The sequence below is a fragment of the Salvelinus alpinus genome, chromosome 30 (genome assembly GCF_045679555.1).
Source record: "Salvelinus alpinus chromosome 30, SLU_Salpinus.1, whole genome shotgun sequence".
Taxonomy (NCBI): Eukaryota; Metazoa; Chordata; class Actinopteri; order Salmoniformes; family Salmonidae; genus Salvelinus; species Salvelinus alpinus.
In genome coordinates, this window is record NC_092115.1 from 12,684,958 (window position 1) to 12,705,314 (window position 20,357).

The 20,357-nt window shown below is 40.7% G+C and overlaps 2 protein-coding genes across 2 annotated transcripts; both read left to right on the forward strand.

Moving 5' to 3' along the window:
- Nucleotides 1–1,829: 1,829 nt before the first annotated feature.
- Nucleotides 1,830–6,622, forward strand: LOC139560630 (regulator of G-protein signaling 8-like). Its single transcript, XM_071377575.1, has 5 exons — nt 1,830–2,125; nt 3,064–3,162; nt 3,578–3,639; nt 4,252–4,418; nt 5,985–6,622. Exons 1-5 carry the CDS (start codon nt 2,004–2,006, stop codon nt 6,243–6,245), a joined length of 711 nt encoding a protein of 236 aa, XP_071233676.1. The 5' UTR covers nt 1,830–2,003; the 3' UTR covers nt 6,246–6,622.
- Nucleotides 6,623–13,075: 6,453 nt separating this feature from the next.
- Nucleotides 13,076–14,673, forward strand: LOC139559563 (regulator of G-protein signaling 21-like). Its single transcript, XM_071375661.1, has 3 exons — nt 13,076–13,184; nt 13,416–13,582; nt 14,503–14,673. Exons 1-3 carry the CDS (start codon nt 13,076–13,078, stop codon nt 14,671–14,673), a joined length of 447 nt encoding a protein of 148 aa, XP_071231762.1.
- The last annotated feature ends 5,684 nt before the right edge of the window (nt 14,674–20,357 follow it).

Here is a 20,357-nt window from a genome sequence, read left to right on the forward strand (position 1 = left end):
ACCCACAGTTTAAAAAAATAGTGCCTTCATTTCCCCTAGTGTGTTAGTTACACTGAATCTACTCATCCACCCACCTCCGCAACTACACTCCAAGTAAATCAACATTTTAAAACCACCTGAAAATCCATAAAGACAGAAAAACGGCCTTTTTCTCTACAGTGTTCAAGCTAACGACGTGTAGCTATATTGCTTTTGGAATTAATTGCAGGAGCCGGTTGCAAGGTAATTAAACTGTAATGGTTATCTGAATATTATTTTGAATAATGAAACAAATCAAGTCATTGGTGACCAGCTGGGGGCATTCATTCGGTTCTGCAGGACCATCGATCCTCCAGTCATTCGCCCCAGAATAGTTAATGAGTCAACCACACCCGGGCTTACAAACTAATTTGATAGACTTTCATTTTAATTGGTTGTAATGATTCAACTGGTAGTAATTAACTTGCCACTACGGGACGGCACTTGAGTGTTGCCGCAGTCCAGCAGACTTAAACAAAACAGAAGGCTATACCCCCATACACCTTAAGTGCAATAAAGTAGCTACTTATACAAGCAGTGAAGTATGTGAACTAGCTAGTATTCTAGGTACAACTTTATTTGAAGGGCCCCTATATAAGGCCTTCATAACTCATTCATAACCCATACATATACCATTCATAAGAAGTACATGAGCATTTAATAAATGCTGAAGTCCAGTTATGTCAACAACCGCAAGTTGCCATTTTCAACTTGTGTTGTCTCGTGATTATTAAGATGGCATGAGTATAACTGATCTGGTATACTGTGAGTAGAGGATTGATGGTGCGTTACAGTACCATAAGGTCGTTGGTGTGGTGTCATACTGTACTAAGAACCAGGACCGAGGTCTGTGTTTGCTGCATACAACTGTATTGTTCTTTGGTTGTTATTGTTCCTCTTCTTTGCCTTTAAACAAATACATCACATTTGTCTCTGTTTACCTGCTAGGGCACCTACTCCCTGTTGCTCTCCGCCATGTCACAGTGAGTTTGTCTATCTATATTAAGATGCCTGTTGCCCTGGAAACCGCAGGGCCTATACCCAGCCTATCCTCTATGCATACCCATTTTACTATTCATTCCATCTCATATACCGGAATCACAGAATTACTCTGTCTTAAGGAATGATGGCGCTTTGCACTTTGAGAGGTTGAAAAGTCACCATCCTTAGCATTATCCCAATATGAGGGGGTGTTTTTTCATTTGTGAAGTATTAAAGCCTCTGGCTTCATTGGATGAGAATGCTAATTTGGATTGTTAATTGTGTGTTGGTTTTTATGATGCAACACTGTTCATAGTAGCAGTTTACAGACACATATGACATCTACAGTATAGTATGCGACAACATAATCAAAGTACCACAATCAGTCACTGTTATATCATGCATTGTCAGACAACTACCCAGATATCTGGGGTGGTCATAACAGTGACAGGGTTTCATGAACAAGACCGTGTTTCCTGTTTTTGAACAATACCTCGATACCCAGTCAAGTCATTGGCCTTACACTTCCATGCTTATTAAAGCGGGATCTTGTTTATCGAGACACATTTCCTTGCACTGTAATTTATTAATACACGTTCAACGCACATCCCTATACAGTAGTACACGACTTTGATGAGAATATCAATCTATTGCTTATAGAAGCTTGATGGAGTCCTATTGTAGGATGAATCCACGTTTGTGCAGAGTGTTACTGCTGTGAATGCAGCATTTATCTGCTAGTAGGAAGCTGTTGTATTCTGTGAAGTTCATAGTTGCTCGGTTTAAAGCAGGATGTTGAGCGTGGGGGGATTTTCTCTGTCACTGATGATGCGGTAAACTGAGTAGTTCACCTAGGTCAGGAAGTAGCGTGGAAGGTACAGGGGAAATGTTTGGGCTATGTTGTAGCTTTAAAAAGAGATGTGGGACAAACCGTAGGGTTAAAGGAGCACTAAGAACTGATTGTGCTCTGCTTTCATATATGCTAAAGTTAGAAGGAAGCTAGAATGGAAACACTTGTTTTTCTGTTTCCTCAATTGAACTATTTTGCCCCAAAAGAGGAAGCATATTTCAAAATGCTCGGTCCTGAGGACATGTTGGCACCGAGAATGAAAGCTAGTAATTTCAGGTAGGTCATTTTTTTCTCACTTGACATTTTCTGATCCTTTATATTTTATTGAAAGCAGCAATTGATTTTTGTGTCTTTGAACAATTCTATAAAGCTTCTAAGTCCTTCTTTCATTACATTTTGTAAGAATGCCACTTCCTATATTTGCATTGCGCAACAAGAATTGGAGAAAGACAGACAAAGTATACCTTTAATCTGATATTGTGACCTCCACTCTTCAAGTGTGACTTATTCTTCCACTCTTTAAGTGTTGCTGTCAACTTCATGATGTAAAGGGTTGTCCATAGCACCATGCTTGACTTGTTTCTATAGAGACTGTACATGTGTACCTGAAAGCCATTTCCATGGTCTCAATAGCTGGAGATGAGAAAACAAACATTACTTCATTAAGGTGACACCTTAGAATGAACAGTTCTGAGTTATGTACCTTGGTTCATTTTATTTGCGTCAGAGTATTTGCCAAGACAAGTGGAGCTATACAGTAGACGTTAATGAGTCATGATGTTGTTTGTTTGAGTGAAGTCATTTGTAGCCGTCTCAGTTTGTTGGTACTTTTGATGTAGAACAGTGAGGCAAATTAAATGACTCTATGCGACGGGGGGTAAATTGTGACACCGTTAAATCCATCTATGAACTATTCAAACAGTTGAATAATACAACCTAGACAGGAATTGGAGAGGAGACAGGGAAATACAAGTTGATGTGAAATGACACAGTTTCAGTCGCTGTCGCCGTGAATTCCTGTCTATGCAAATTCTCTTGCTGTTTCTTGTGGCTGTCTGAGTTGAGGTGCATAAGTACATTTCCCCTTGGTTTGCCTTTGTTCTGTGTTTCTGGACATTATTTGGTGGTTGGTTTCTAGTTTCATAATGTTGGTTAGCCCACTGATGCCATCTTGCTGTGCCAGTTTTCTCAGTGTTCATTCCTTCTGGTTGCAGATTGAAAGACAAGAAGAGCAGACTGAGCCTTCTGTTGACCAAGTCAGGCTCCCATGAAAACATCAATCCAGAAAAAAAGACAGACACCAACAACAACAAGTAAGACATCAGTCTTAAAGGCAAAGCAATGGAAAGAGATTGCCCTGCAGAATATCGTAACATGTTTAATTGCCCCAGTTGCCCAATTTGTATTGAAGAGCATTTTCAATCGTAAAGGTATATTTCAGCGTAATTATGTTTAGATAATTGTTACCTTATCTTGAAAGCAGCATTGCCCAAATACTACTTCAAGGAAACGAATACGAAGCTAAACATATCATTTAGCTGAATTATCCCTTTAAATTCATGCAATATGCAGTTACTTTTCCTCAATCCAAATACAAGAGGGAAACAACGGAATCTAAACATGCCCCACCGTCAGCTTTCAAAAGGATCAAACCGAAAGATATATAAACAAATGAACGCAGCATCATTAGCAGAAGACTTAAATTATATCTCTTACTGTTTTCTGCAGCATCTCACCAGAGGCAGCGTTGAGATGGAGCGACTCCTTTGAAGATCTGATCAGACATTCAGGTTAGATTGAAGTCAGCGATATCTCATTTAGTCACAAATTGCGAGTCTAAACCATTTTTGTTCAAAGCACAACTTTAATGGGAAGAAACAGTGTCTTTTGGGAAATTAAAGGTTAGAGAAGAACAATGGAATTTGACTTGAGGTTTTCAGTGTTTGGTAAGACTTTCAAACCTGTCTAACTTCCTGATATGTCTATTGAAGAGTGTTTTCTTACAGCTATAACTCATTTTGGTCTAGTGTCATAGAGATCAGTGGTTGAGTGTTTGATATTGTCTTTCCCACTTTTCATTGAGAGCAGGTTGGTAATCTATAGAGCTTGGCAATTTATATTATGAATATGAATAAACAATAAACAAATAAAAAATAATAAATAAATAATAAACAAGTAGCCTAAACAAATATAAGGCAAGTCTTTCAGTGATTATAGTCTGGAATTCAATCAATCAGGTGCTTACAAAGTAATACATCTACAGCATTAGCCTCAAGTGGGCACAATGCAGATCCCTTTGTGGCCATTACTCTGGTAACAGTACATGCTAATTTTCCTTCACATAGACCTCCTCGTTGAATCCAATAGATCATTAAAGAGTATGTTCTTCTCCCCCGATGCAGACGGAGTGGAGACGTTCTCTCAGTTCCTCAAGACAGAGTTCAGTGAGGAGAACATTGAGTTCTGGTTGGCCTGTGAGGAGTACAAGACCATCGACTCGGAAATCCGGCTCATCTCCAAAGCCAAGCACATGTATTCTGTCTTCATTGAAGCCGAGGCCCCAAAAGAGGTATATATATATATATATATAGTGCTCCAGAAATGAAACCAAATAGGCCTTGCTGGAGCTTTATATCAGTGGCATTGGAAAAACTGTGAGCCCTATCAATATAAATTCCCTGAAGCTGATGCTTGGTCAATGGGATTATTAAAATATTCAAAGAAAGATACAACTTGATCTTCTTTGCACTTCTATGATCTTGACATAGTTTGAAGAATGGCTGATTAGATGCAATGCATCAGCATTCACTGGTATACATACTTTGACCTTTATAAACTATGCACAGGAACTATGCGGAAGTTACAATGAGTAAGATGCAAGAACAGAGTCCTGAGAACCATGTGATTTAGAAATTGCTCTAATCCCCTAGTGAGACAGACATGACCATTACAGAACCATGTGGTTTAGAGACGGTATACCCACAGGCAGCATTGGATGAAGACTGATGTGACCGTGTGGTCTTCTTTCTCTGCAACTAGCAGCAACTGAACCAGTGATGTAAACACCCACGCACTTTCAGTTTGACATCAAGACGTTAGCTCAGTCAGATAATAAGCTAGCAGGACTTCAAAACCACATGCCTTTTCAGTCTGGTGTTCAATGTGCTGCAAGGACAGCGACATGTGAAGACTGAAAAGTGTAATATGGACACCACATTCTACTTATATGGAGGGTTCTGAGTAAAGTCAACTCAAAACAATGCCTCAATGAGGCTCTGAGTAAAGTCAACTCAAAACAATGTCTCAAGGAGGCTCTGAGTAAAGTCAACTCAAAACAATGTCTCAATGAGGCTCTGAGTAAAGTCAACTCAAAACAATGCCTCAATGAGGCTCTGAGTAAAGTCAACTCAAAACAATGTCTCAAGGAGGCTCTGAGTAAAGTCAACTCAAAACAATGTCTCAAGGAGGCTCTGAGTAAAGTCAACTCAAAACAATGTCTCAAGGAGGCTCTGAGTAAAGTCAACTCAAAACAATGTCTCAAGGAGGCTCTGAGTAAAGTCAACTCAAAACAATGTCTCAATGAGGCTCTGAGTAAAGTCAACTCAAAACAATGCCTCAATGAGGCTCTGAGTAAAGTCAACTCAAAACAATGTCTCAATGAGGCTCTGAGTAAAGTCAACTCAAAACAATGCCTCAAGGAGGCTCTGAGTAAAGTCAACTCAAAACAATGCCTCAAGGAGGCTCTGAGTAAAGTCAACTCAATACAATGCCTCAATGAGACTTGGGCCAGCCGTTAACTGTAGCTCTTCACCTTTCATCACTGTATTTTGACCTCTCTTCCACTGACTGACCTGAAAGAAGTCCAACTTGCCAATAGAAAGCATTTGGTACTAAACTGAGTGTAAAGTGACACATACTTTGGGCACACACTGGCCCAATCTCAAAATGTACCACTAGATCCGACGTCCTATGCACTTGTAGAGATCAGAGTAGATTTGATTGGTTTAAACAATATAGTGAAACTTCGACCTAGCCAATCAGAAGGAAAGGTGGTGCTATTACCATATCACCATATCTAAGGGTTGATTAGCCACATCCACTCAACATACTCATAATAGTGTCACTTGTCTTTTAGGTCAACATCGACTATGCCTCCAAGGTGGCCATCCAGAAGACCATGGCTTCGCCGACGAATACCTGCTTCGATGCGGCGCAGAGCAAAGTCTACAGCCTGATGAAAAAAGACTGCTACCCAAGGTTCCTCACGTCAGACATCTACCTGCACCTCACCAAGAGGAAAGGCCCCGGGACCACCATGTACCGCCGGAGGTCACGGTCCTGCGTTTTCAATGAGCCGCGAGGGGAGGCCACCAGCGACTCCTCTGACTGGTTGTAGCCGAGAGTAGCACAATGCACAATACACACACTCACACACGGACACACACACGCACTTTTCCAAATTCACTTGCAGTGCAATGCCTATCGCTGACTAGCTGTGTGATTGTGGAAAGTTGTACCTTTTTAATGAGAGACTTTTTGAAGAGATTTGACTTTACAGCTATCAATTAAAATGTTCCCCATCTAGACAGCAAACATGAACAGACTGTGTAAGAATACTAATATGCAATATTCATCTTGTTTACCGTTAAATGTCTTGCCACTGCTTGTATTAATTCAATAATTTATTCTAATAATATGTTATGTTGGCTTTTAGTTGTAAATTGTATATATTGTCTGGAGAGTAATTATTGGAATAAACAATATATTATGAAATGTTTTTTATTTATTTAATTTTTACAAAAGGTTCAATCATGTCAAAAGAGACAAACGTAATGGTAGTGCATTACACCGTCAGAAGGGTTGATAGAAGGATCTGGAAGGAACCCAAATCACTGAAACATTTATAGACCTCACCAAGCAAGTGAGTAACCACTCTAGGATTGGAATTATTCACGTCATTGGTATGCATACAGTATTCCTTCCAAAGACAAATATGTAATCATTCCAAGCTTGCCAGTGATCCAACTGAGTCTATGGCAGCGTTCCAAATTACACTTTAGTTCATATATAGTGCACTACATAGGGTTCTGGTCAAAAGTAGTGCACTTTGTAGGGAACAGAGTATCGTTTGGCACGCGACCTTTCCCTTTCAAATGTGTATGCGGTGGGAGGAAGCGTACACATAATTCACATAGTCCCTGGGTTTAGTGGGCCTATTCTCTGTCATTAACACATGTCAGGGTCTCCTTTAGCCTTTGGAACAATACAGTCGTCTCATGCTGAGTTACTGTCATTCCAGCATGACCAGAATGCCTCATAAATTAATATCTTTATGCATGCATGTAAAGGGCGTTGGAATGCATAATGCTCTGACTTGTATTCATTGAAATGTTGGGAAAAAATAAGAATAGAATAGAATAAAATAAAATGTGTAGTTAAAGATGTGTTATAAAAGTATCATTTCAGCCAGTTGTTTTAAAAGTAACGCTCACGAGCCAAAACAGGTCCCCCAAAAGTGTGCTTTACGTCATCCATTTCCTATGATATGTTACGTCCTGCAAAAAAACGAAATAAAAAATCCGCTGCAATTCGTGTAATATGTTACGGATTCCAATTTGCACAATAGGTTACGAATTTGTAAGCGCTTAAGTTTACGTTCAATCTCTTTAGTACAGTGCTGTTGTTAAATTCATCACAGCAAAGTGATGAACTTGTTTCCCTTCCTGTAGGAGTTAAATGACGTCCAGGACTGGCTCCATGGCATCTTCACCGAGGGAGTTTGGTCAGTCTGTTTAAAACACTGCATTGCCTGGACATGAAAAAACTATTATTAGTTAAAATCTTAGACAGTTCACAACAATGTTGAATCCTCCGAATAGAGAAATCAATAAGCGCAACACCCTAAGGCCCCTCAGACAAAAAAACATGATCAAATATTTAGATCCAAGTAACATTGGTTTAATACAGGAATGCTAACCATGTTCTATGTTTCCTTAACCCTCACTGATTCTAACCTATTTTTATTTTATTTAACCAGGCAAGTCAGTTAAGAACAAATTCTTATTTACAATGACGGCCTACCCGGCCAAACCCAGACGGCGCTGGGCCAATTGTGCGCCACCCCATGGGACTCACAATCACGGCCGGTTGTGATACAGCCTGGATTCAAACCAGGAACTGTAGTGACACCTCTTGCACTGAGATGCAGTGCCTTAGACCGCTGTGGTACTCGGGACTGTGACACTATGACTGACTTACAGTGGAGGAGGCATACAGTGCCAGGAGTGGATGAGGACGGACACTGTAGGATTCAAATCCTTGACATGACTTTTTTAAAATAGACATTCATATTTCTTTCACACAGACGGGCAGGCATTGTTGCAGCACTTTGGGAAAATTTGCAGGCTGCTGAAGGGGCCGACGAGGACACACAGCGCCTCACTGTGGCTTAGTAGAGAAGGCTCCCTAACCACAGTGTGGGACAGGAGTATTTCCTGGGCAAGTCCAGTAGCCCGAAAAAAAAACTCTTGGCCCTTGTTATGATTCATGATTAGGGCCTGGAGTTTTACCTGACCGTGTGATCTGCTTACTGGGGAAAACTCCTGGTGCTAGGTATGGCAGCTAGGTGAAATGGTGTTGGAAGAGGAAGAGACTAGTATAAGTGTAACACCTGTATATTATTGGTATAATAAACATTTCACAATGTCATATCTACATGGAAGCTATTTCTGTTTTTGTGTGGGATGCTTTCAAAGCCAACTATTCTGGGTTAACTTCAATGAGAATCAACCAGCTATGTATTGTTAGGAGGCAAAGTATCTATCCACCTAAATAAATAACAACCACAGAATTAACCAGCTATGTATTGTTAGGAGGCAAAGTATCTATCCACCTAAATAAATAACAACCACAGAATTAACCAGCTATGTATTGTTAGGAGGCAAAGTATCTATCCACCTAAATAAATAACAACCACAGAATTAACCAGCTATGTATTGTTAGGAGGCAAAGTATCTATCCACCTAAATAAATAACAACCACAGAATTAACCAGCTATGTATTGTTAGGAGGCAAAGTATCTATCCACCTAAATAAATAACAACCACATCAGCAATAAACAGTGTCTCAGAGTCTGAAGTGCACCGATGACAACACTTCTAAGCACTGTGCGAGACAGGCACCTCTTTTGAAAATCAAATTTTCTAGTCTTGGTTTGTCCACACGGATGCAAATCGGGATCCCTGTGGTGTTTTCCATCACCTGGTGAGATTTACATTCCTGGTTTTGTTAGGGAAGCACATTAGGTCTTGGGCTGGATGACAATGGGGGTCAGGATAGGTGAGCAACACAGGCAGCACTGTCCTCGTATACCATGAAGACTGCCTTCATATACCATGACACACCATCATTTATCTTCATTAGACAATGCACCACGTGTCTGACACACATGGCTGTGGGTTTCCTATAGGCAGAAAGGGTATGCCTTGCACTGATTGCAACTGTTGATGACCTTTGACCCTCCATCTCCACCAGATGTTAAATACTTAACACCACTCAAAAGCACACAAATCATCTAGTAACTCCAATGTACAGTGGGGCAAAAAAGTATTTAGTCAGCCACCAATTGTGCAAGTTCTCCCACTTAAAAAGATGAGAGAGGCCTGTAATTTTCATCATAGGTACACTTCAACTATCACATTGTAGGATTTTTAATGAATTTATTTGCAAATTATGGTGGAAAATAAGTATTTGGTCACCTACAAACAAGCAAGATTACTGTCTCTCACAGACCTGTAACTTCTTCTTTAAGAGGCTCCTCTGTCCTCCACTCGTTACCTGTATTAATGGCACCTGTTTGAACTTGTTATCAGTATAAAAGACACCTGTCCACAACCTCAAACAGTCACACTCCAAACTCCCCTATGGCCAAGACCAAAGAGCTGTCAAAGGACACCAGAAACAAAATTGTAGACCTGCACCAGGCTGGGAAGACTGAATCTGCAATAGGTAATCAGCTTGGTTTGAAGAAATCAACTGTGGGAGCAATTATTAGGAAATGGAAGACATACAAAACCACTGATAATCTCCCTCGATCTGGGGCTCCACGCAAGATCTCACCCCGTGGGGTCAAAATGATCACAAGAACGGTGAGCAAAAATCCCAGAACCACATGGGGGGACCTAGTGAATGACCTGCAGAGAGGTGCGACCAAAGTAACAAAGCCTACCATCAGTAACACACTACGCCGCCAGGGACTCAAATCCTGCAGTGCCAGACGTGTCCCCCTGCTTAAGCCAGTACATGTCCAGGCCCGTCTGAAGTTTGCTAGAGAGCATTTGGATAATCCAGAAGAAGATTGGGAGAATGTCATATGGTCAGATGAAACCAAAATATAACTTTTTGGTAAAAACTCAACTCGTCGTGTTTGGAGGACAAAGAATGCTGAGTTGCATCCAAAGAATACCATACCTACTGTGAAGCATGGGGGTGGAAACATCATGCTTTGGGGCTGTTTTTCTACAAAGGGACCAGGACGACTGATCCATGTAAAGGAAAGAATGAATGGGGCCATGTATCGTGAGATTTTGAGTGAAAACCTCCTTCCATCAGCAAGGGCATTGAAGATGAAACGAGGCTGGGTCTTTCAGCATGACAATGATCCCAAACACACCGCCCGGGCAACGAAGGAGTGGCTTCGTAAGAAGCATTTCAAGGTCCTGGAGTGGCCTAGCCAGTCTCCAGATCTCAACCCCATAGAAAATCTTTGGAGGGAGTTGAAAGTCCGTGTTGCCCAGCAACAGCCCCAAAACATCACTGCTCTAGAGGAGATCTGCATGGAGGAATGGGCCAAAATACCAGCAACAGTGTGTGAAAACCTTGTGAAGACTTACAGAAAACGTTTGACCTCTGTCATTGCCAACAAAGGGTATATAACAAAGTATTGAGATAAACTTTTGTTATTGACCAAATACTTATTTTCCACCATAATTTGCAAATAAATTCATTAAAAATCCTACAATGTGATTTTCTGGATTTTTTTTTCTCATTTTGTCTGTCATAGTTGAAGTGTACCTATGATGACAATTACAGGCCTCTCTCATCTTTTTAAGTGGGAGAACTTGCACAATTGGTGGCTGACTAAATACTTTTTTGCCCCACTGTACATGCTCTGATTCGCACAAAAGCCAATGAAGCCTAGTGTTATTGTAGAGTTAGATTTGGCAGACATATATCATATGCAGTATGCACAGAGTGCAGCCCAGTGCATAGCATACCATATTGTTGTCCATGTGTCCTTGAGATTAATGTGGAAGATATTCCACAACGGATATGCAAATCCAGTGTAATACACAGGACGCAGGGCGTTTCCCTTTATGCTCTATTAGTTTACGTCCAGGCTCCCGTCGCCTGGCTTCATCAGCCAGTTTACGGCCAGGCTCCCGTCGACTGGCTTCATCAGCCAGTTTACGGCCAGGCTCCCGTCGACTGGCTTCATCAGCCAGTTTACGTCCAGGCTCCCGTCGCCTGGCTTCATCAGCCAGTTTACGGCCAGGTTCCCGTCGCCTGGCTTCATCAGCCAGTTTACGGCCAGGCTCCCGTCGCCTGGCTTCATCAGCCAGTTTACGGCCAGGCTCCCGTCGCCTGGCTTCATCAGCCAGTTTACGGCCAGGCTCCCGTCGCCTGGCTTCATCAGCCAGCTTACGGCCAGGCTCCCGTCGACTGGCTTCATCAGCCAGTTTACGTCCAGGCTCCCGTCGCCTGGCTTCATCAGCCAGTTTACGGCCAGGCTCCCGTCGCCTGGCTTCATCAGCCAGTTTACGGCCAGGCTCCCGTCGCCTGGCTTCATCAGCCAGCTTACGGCCAGGCTCCCGTCGACTGGCTTCATCAGCCAGTTTACGTCCAGGCTCCCGTCGCCTGGCTTCATCAGCCAGTTTACGGCCAGGCTCCCGTCGCCTGGCTTCATCAGCCAGTTTACGGCCAGGCTCCCGTCGCCTGGCTTCATCAGCCAGTTTACGGCCAGGCTCCCGTCGACTGGCTTCATCAGCCAGTTTACGGCCAGGCTCCCGCCGACTGGCTTCATCAGCCAGTTTACGGCCAGGCTCCCGTCGCCTGGCTTCATCAGCCAGTTTACGGCCAGGCTCCCGTCGCCTGGCTTCATCAGCCAGTTTACGGCCAGGCTCCCGTCGACTGGCTTCATCAGCCAGTTTACGTCCAGGCTCCCGTCGACTGGCTTCATCAGCCAGTTTACGGCCAGGCTCCCGTCGACTGGCTTCATCAGCCAGTTTACGTCCAGGCTCCCGTCGACTGGCTTCATCAGCCAGTTTACGGCCAGGCTCCCGTCGCCTGGCTTCATCAGCCAGGTCGCAGTTGTAAATGAGAACTTGTTCTCAACTAGCCTACCTGGTTAAATAAAGGTTTAAAAAAAATATATGTATTGGGAAACCCTGCACTGGCTGACTATTTTTCTGTAATAATATATAGCCATGTATGTTAATTTTATGAATGTTGTTTTAACTGCCTATGGATGACTATCTTAAAGAGATTTTGGTAGCACTTTGTTTTACTGTGCAGTATTTATCCACTGAGAAATAATGTGGCGAAACGGTAATGGTACGCTCTTTTGACATTAGGGTTGTATTAGGATTATGTACTCTGCCTTTCATCCTCATATCTATAAATGATATTGAGGTGGACAGGATATAACAGAAGGCATGAGGGCCACTCCTTGAATCACAGGTGTATACTCTCTCACCAAATATTTATATATATACCCTCTCTCCAAACATCACTTTGCATACTGATTTTCATGTGTTCCAAGGGGAGCCTTGTTTAGATCAGTCCATGCAACTTAACTCCTTCACCTCAAAACAATCCCAATCTCAGCTTCACACTGGCAGGAACTATTTTCTCTCTCCCAGACAGACAACGCAGCCATGGCAATAAAGTGAGTTTCTTTATGTCTGATTCTGTAAATGAATGACTCTATATTTCAATATAAATTACAACTTGCTACAGAAATGTGAAGGGTCATATGTCCATTTTGAATTTAAGTTGATATGAATATATAATGTATTGGATAACAAGTAATTAGAATTTTTGGATGCTCTGTTGACTGGACAAAAGAAAAAAAAACGAATTGATGAAAACGATATTAATCTATTTTCTCTCCAGGTGTGAGGTAGATTTGATATTGTGTTTTAAGAACCACTGATAACTGCGCTAGTGATGGATCTCAACACTCTTTTCAAGGGTAGATTTTGTTGCTTTCCCAAGGACCCACTTGAAGAGGCTGAGACTTGGGGAGAGTCTGTGGACAAACTCCTGGGTTGTAAATGTAAGGACAAAGTTATATCTTTTTACTATATTGCCTGTCTGAAAGGCAATCACCAAGAGTGCTAAATATATCAAGTTAGTATTACTTCCAGTAACTAAAATGTATCAAGTTGGTATTACTGCCTTTATCAGAACTCATGTTCATATACTTTCTAACAATAACAAACAATGAGAAATTCCCATTTCCAATAAATCTTACATTTTCCCTTTTCATATTCTTCCCTATTTCCAGCCGGGCAGGCGGCTTTCCGAGAGTTCCTTAAATCAGAGTATAGTGAGGAGAATATTCTGTTTTGGCTGGCCTGTGAGGAGTACAAGAACATCAAGTCTCTTCCAGAGATGATCTCATCTGCAAACAGGATCTACTCAGAGTTTGTGGAATGTGAAGCACCAAGACAGGTAAGTAGCCATCTGGGACTGTGTATCGTGGAGCTGAACAGGATTGGGGAGGAACTGATTACATGTAATTGGTTACATGTCATCTGATTAAAAAGAAACTGTAACTGTAATTAGTCATGTGACCTGAAAAAATATTGTAATCAGATTACAGATGCTTTTGAAAAACTAGATGATTACTTCTTGGATTACTTTTAAATTCAGGAAGGATGTTTGAGAAAAAAATTGACATTATGACACCTTTCCATCTTCTCAATGACATTCAATTCAGTGTTGAAAAAAGACGCAAGTTTAAGTTTTTTCCACCTGAGCGAGTCTGACCACAAGTCAGAGACCACTATGATGACACACCAAATGCTTTTGATGGATAATGTATGTCTTCTTCTAATGCCTCTTATGGGGAAAGTAATTCAAAAGTAACTGAAAGTAATACGATTACGTTACTGAGTTTTGGGTAATACAAAAGTGGGCATTACTGATTACAATTTTGGACAGGTAACTAATAACTGTAACAGATTACATTTAGAAAGTAACCTACCCAGGGCTGATTCTGAACTAGGATCAGTTTAGCCTTTAACATCATAATGAATAAGATGATATGGGCCATGAGAGAACTGATCCCAGATCAGCACTGCTACTCTGACACATATATTATCACAATCTGGTAAAACAGAATAAAACTCCACATTTCAACACAATTTGATATAACAAACTTCCCTGAAAATGAACAAATTCCTTAAAGGACCTGGTTGGATCTACACCTGGTAATGCTTGTCATTGTGCATATGCAGAGATTTATTGCAGAGATATTTAATCGGTATGACCTGCGTAGTCAGTAGACATAAGATCTAGATATAGAAATCTGTATAAAAAAAAGAAAGACCAAAGAAATGCATTTACTGTACATTGTGTCTTGTTTAAAGATCAACATTGATTGTGGGACCAGAGAAAATATCACCAAGAACATCTCTCAGCCGAGCCTGACCTCATTTGACATGGCACAGAAGTTGATCTACAGTCTGATGGCCAGGGATTGTTACCCACGATTCCTCAAGTCAGACGTCTACCAGGATATGCTGAGGGGAGCAAGGTGACTCTCTCAAACGACAAACACTCTAAAAGTGTTTCTTAACCTTTTATGTACCAGAGATTGGCAAGATATATATAGTCCCTCCATCCATGGAGGACCACTTAGGTTAAAGGGGTAGTTAACTTTTTGAAGGTGTTATCATATTTTCAATTTACCTAGGGTTTTGTTACCTGGGATGTAGTTTAGCAACTTCCAGAATATCCTGGCTAGAAAGTTTTTAACCTTTTACGGCAGTGGGCTAAATCAGGGTCACACAGAGTGACTCTTGGTGGTCTTAAACAAATCTACTTTGAAACAAAAGTATACACCTCACAAACATGGTTATGGGCTTTAAAAAAGAAGACACATGTACCATGTCAGATATAGAGTTGAAATGTATTCAGTTTTGAGTTTGTATCCCAATATTACACTTTATATACATCACAGAAGACTGAAATATAACAAAACTGTTTGACATTGAAACACCGGATTTTCGTTGGGCTTTTTTAATAATCTTTATTAATGATGAAATGATGAAATATATGAATAACATTCCACCCATGAGGCCAAAGACAGAGCTTTTGGTCATTGTCTGCAGGAAAAGGCTACATGTAGCAATGCAAGTGGAAACGTATTGTATCATAGTGATGCAAAATAGTGAACTATCCCTTTAATATGTGGCAATCCTTAGTTGAAATAACAAAGTGGGAAACCTCGCCTCTGTTTTTGTAAAAAGCTGAGGAATGGGCCTGAAGAAATGTAACGTTTACAAACATTGGAGTAAAATAAGCTAATATTTGGGGTTCTGATGGATTTTGGCTGAACTATACTCGTGAGGCATCTATAAGTTATATTTGTCAAGACTCAATGGGTACATATCATTAATCTATACCTCCAAAAATGGATTTCGCAACTGCAGATTGCCCCTTTAAAACTAGCACTTGAGAACAGACTAAATGGCTGTCAGCTAACCATCTAACCAGAAACCATCTAATTGGTCCAGAGGTTGAGAAACACTACTCTAAAACATGAAGTATAAACTGGGTGGTTCCAGCCCTGAATGCTGATTGGCTGACAGCCGTAGTATATCAGACCGTATAGCACCATATGACAAAACATTTATTTTTACTGTTATAATTACGTTGGTAACCAGTTTATAACAGCAATAAGGCACCTCGGGGGTTTGTGGTATCACTGTTAGAGACTAAAATGGCTGTTAGAGACTAAAAGTTACCCCTTTGACCATAAATTAAATGACAAAATAAGCTCTTCATTTGTATCAATAGTATTATCACTTTTGTAATTATATGTAATCAGATACTGTCTCAAATTGAAATCAAAATTATCTGAATGAATCAAGCATCATATTCTAAATAAAATAAACTATGCAAATGAGTTTCCAAACTCCTGTCCTTCTGTGTGGAGAGATAGGTGCACTAGGTGCACTGATTACAGCAATACAAAGTGGTATCACAGTGAACTCAGGCCTTTAAAGTTCCCAGTCAACCAGGGAGACAAAGAGAAGGCCTTTTCTTTCGCAATGTATCTTGCATGCTATCATTTTGAATTTGATGCAAAACATCCCAATTGTTTTGATTGACCATGATTGTGGTCCGATTAACTTCCCTTCTCCCTGAAGAGAGCACACATTCACCCCCCATCGTGGATAAATATGAATGGAAACGAGAAATATGATGCAAACTCCCTCTTGCCCGAGTTGGCATCAATCCAATACTTCAAAATCCGTGAGGGGTGCGTGAGCAAGTCGACACACTTCAAGAATCCAGGCTGTATCACAGCCGGCCGTGATTGGGAGTCCCATAGGGCGGCGCACAATTGACCTAGTGTCATCCAGGTTTGGCCGGTGTAGGCCGTCATTATAAATGAGGATTTGTTCTTAACTGACTTGCCTAGTTAAATAAAGGTTAAATGAAAATTACAATGACATTTTTTTTTTATGGTTAGAAGGGTTTTGGAGGGATGTGGTCCCTGAAGTGCGTGCAGGTTTCCAACTCCAGATGGCAGCAAAGCTCTCAAATTAACTTACGTTATTGTAGTATGGAGACTATTACTTAATCAAATGAAACTGGCCCTGCACCAGAACATGAGGAGAAACGTTCTCCTACGGTGAATGGTGTGCACATTTAGCACAGAAAACAGACGCTGTACAAGTTTCACATAGACCGTTATGAACCACCACCATACTATGTTACAGACAATGTGTGTTTTTGGAGGAACTTTCACATCATTGAAGGTACAAAGAGAATACCTTTTTCAGATGTTTAAGACTGATCTAATAGAGCTTTAAACCACAGTGTTTAGATGCTCTGAAAAGTGAGTTTAATGTGCGTACTGGGGTCAAAGGTGCATTGCTGTGCGATGGCCTGATAGAGGTCGTTTGCATACCTTACGTAACCATGGTGAAGGCATGCAAAGTGAGCCTAGGTATACAGAGTGTATTTCCCAGAATACACATGGTTTCATAGAAAGTCTCCAATGTCTGTTGGGCTTGAATTCTATATTGGCCTCTTAAAATAGCTGAAAATACACATTTTCTTCATGAAATGTCCTTTTTCTAGTTATATATAATATGGGGGGGGGGCTGTATCCCATAGGGGGGCGCACAATTGGCCCAGCGTTGTCTGGGTTAGGGTTTGGCTGGGGTAGGCCGTCGTTGTAAATAAGAATTTGTTCTTAACTGACTTGTCTAGTTAAAATAAAGGTTACATTTAAATGTAAAAAATATATAAAATATGTTATCATGTACAAAATTCTCATGCTCTGTGTGGGCTGGAGTTAGCAGGTATGTTAGGAGGTATACAATACTATCACAGTACAGTACTAAACACACTGTACCTAATATGTCAATATGCCAATCCTATGTCAGTGGAACATAGAACAATCCTATGTCAGTGGAACATAGAACAATCCTATGTCAGTGGAACATAGAACAATTCTATGTCAGTGGAACATAGAACAATCCTATGTCAGTGGAACATAGAACAATCATATGTTAGTGGAACATAGAACAATCCTATGTCAGTAGAACATAGAACAATCCTATGTCAGTGGAACATAGGATTGTTCTATGTCAGTGGAACATAGAACAATCCTATGTTAGTGGAACATAGAACAATCCTATGTCAGTGGAACATAGAACAATCCTATGTCAGTGGAACATAGAACAATCCTATGTCAGTGGAACATAGAACAATCCTATGTCAGTAGAACATAGAACAATCCTATGTCAGTGGAACATAGAACAATCCTATGTCAGTGGAACATAGAACAATCCTATGTCAGTAGAACATAGAACAATCCTATGTCAGTGGAACATAGAACAATCCTATGTCAGTGGAACATAGAACAATCCTATGTCAGTGGAACATAGAACAATCCTATGTTAGTGAAACAAAGAACAATCCTATGTCAGTGGAACATAGAACAATCCTATGTTAGTGGAACATAGAACAATCCTATGTCAGTGGAACATAGAACAATCCTATGTCAGTGGAACATAGAACAATCCTATGTCAGTGGAACATAGAACAATCCTATGTCAGTGGAACATAGAACAATCCTGTGTCAGTGGAACATAGAACAATCCTATGTCAGTGGAACATAGAACAATCCTGTGTCAGTGGAACATAGAACAATCCTGTGTCAGTGGAACATAGAACAATCCTATGTCAGTGGAACATAGAACAATCCTATGTCAGTGGAACATAGAACAATCCTATGTCAGTGGAACATAGAACAATCCTATGTCAGTGGAACATAGAACAATCCTATGTTAGTGGAACATAGAACAATCCTATGTCAGTGGAACATAGAACAATCCTGTGTCAGTGGAACATAGAACAATCCTGTGTCAGTGGAACATAGAACAATCCTATGTCAGTGGAACATAGAACAATCCTATGTCAGTGGAACATAGAACAATCCTATGTTAGTGGAACATAGAACAATCCTATGTCAGTGGAACATAGAACAATCCTGTGTCAGTGGAACATAGAACAATCCTGTGTCAGTGGAACATAGAACAATCCTATGTCAGTGGAACATAGAACAATCCTGTGTCAGTGGAACATAGAACAATCCTATGTCAGTGGAACATAGAACAATCCTATGTTAGTGGAACATAGAACAATCCTATGTCAGTGGAACATAGAACAATCCTGTGTCAGTGGAACATAGAACAATCCTATGTCAGTGGAACATAGAACAATCCTATGTTAGTGGAACATAGAACAATCCTATGTCAGTGGAACATAGAACAATCCTATGTTAGTGGAACATAGAACAATCCTATGTCAGTGGAACATAGAACAATCCTGTGTCAGTGGAACATAGAACAATCCTATGTCAGTAGAACATAGAACAATCCTATGTCAGTGGAACATAGAATAATCCTATGTCAGTGGAACATAGAACAATCCTATGTCAGTGGACTGACTATACCTCATGTCGAATACACTGCCTCCCACATATTTAATTTATGGGATATTTCATTTATTTATTTTCAGGTCCTCATATGACATTACACATTTCAGTTGGCTGCGTAGGACAGAGGAAGTAGGTGGTTTGGGCAGTCACATGTGATCTGCCAACCGACAGTGAGACGTTTTGTTCTGTCTGGTTTTTGAATGTTCAGGTTATTTTCAGAGGTGCTATGTAAACTACATGGAAGGGGTGGGGTTGAGTTGTGAACACCACAACTTCCTCTGGGTTTTCTCTACTCTTATTTACCTCTGTTGGTGGTAAACCTACTGTACAGTACAAATCTACAAGGCGTGCACACAAATGATCAGATGTACACACAGAGAGAGAGAGAGAGAGAGAGAGAGAGAGAGAGAGAGAGAGAGAGAGAGAGAGAGAGAGAGAGATTAACGGATACAAAGCTGACAGGAATGCTTCAAAGTGATGAGAAATACTGCTGAATTGAACCTGCATTGCTGTGGTCAATATACAATTTGAATATCATTTGTTTTATGTTGATGTACAATCTTTACATGACACATCATACAGTACAGAACACAGCATGAAGCGGCCATGTATTCCTGAGGACTGTATCTGAAGCATTATGTTCTCTGCTACCATGTGACCATCACACAGTTATCCTGGTTGATTCTTCCCAGTGGCACTAACTGTTAGCATCACTGATGTAAAAGCAACACTGACTACTGGTTTTGTCTGCTCAGTTGTCATATGCTAAAGATCTGCCTTTTTTTACCTGAAGATGCAGTCTGGGATATTAAGCACTTACAAATTTGGAACATATTGTACAAATTTACAGGACGTTACATGTCATAGGAAATGGATGATGTAGTACACAATTGTTCACAACTTTTGGGGACCCCTTTCAAAACTACTGGCTGAAATATCTATATTTTTTAAAGCTCTGGAGCATCACTTTAAGTGTCTTTGACAGCATGATGTCTAGGCCTATAGTCAAGACTAACTCTTTTTTGAAATCTATTGTGATCCGGCCCCAATGTATCTGTGTATATAACATACGTTATATGGTTGGTTCTCTGTGACAGAAAAGGACATGTCAGAGGCCACTACTGGGATACTAAAAGATGGGCAGTGGGGTTTTCAGTGATGAATCCAGTCAAATCTTTGAAGTACTGTATTTTCCTCCCTTCTGTTTGCACCCTATTTCATTTGTAATATGCCATTTAGCAGATGCTTACAGTCATGCATGCA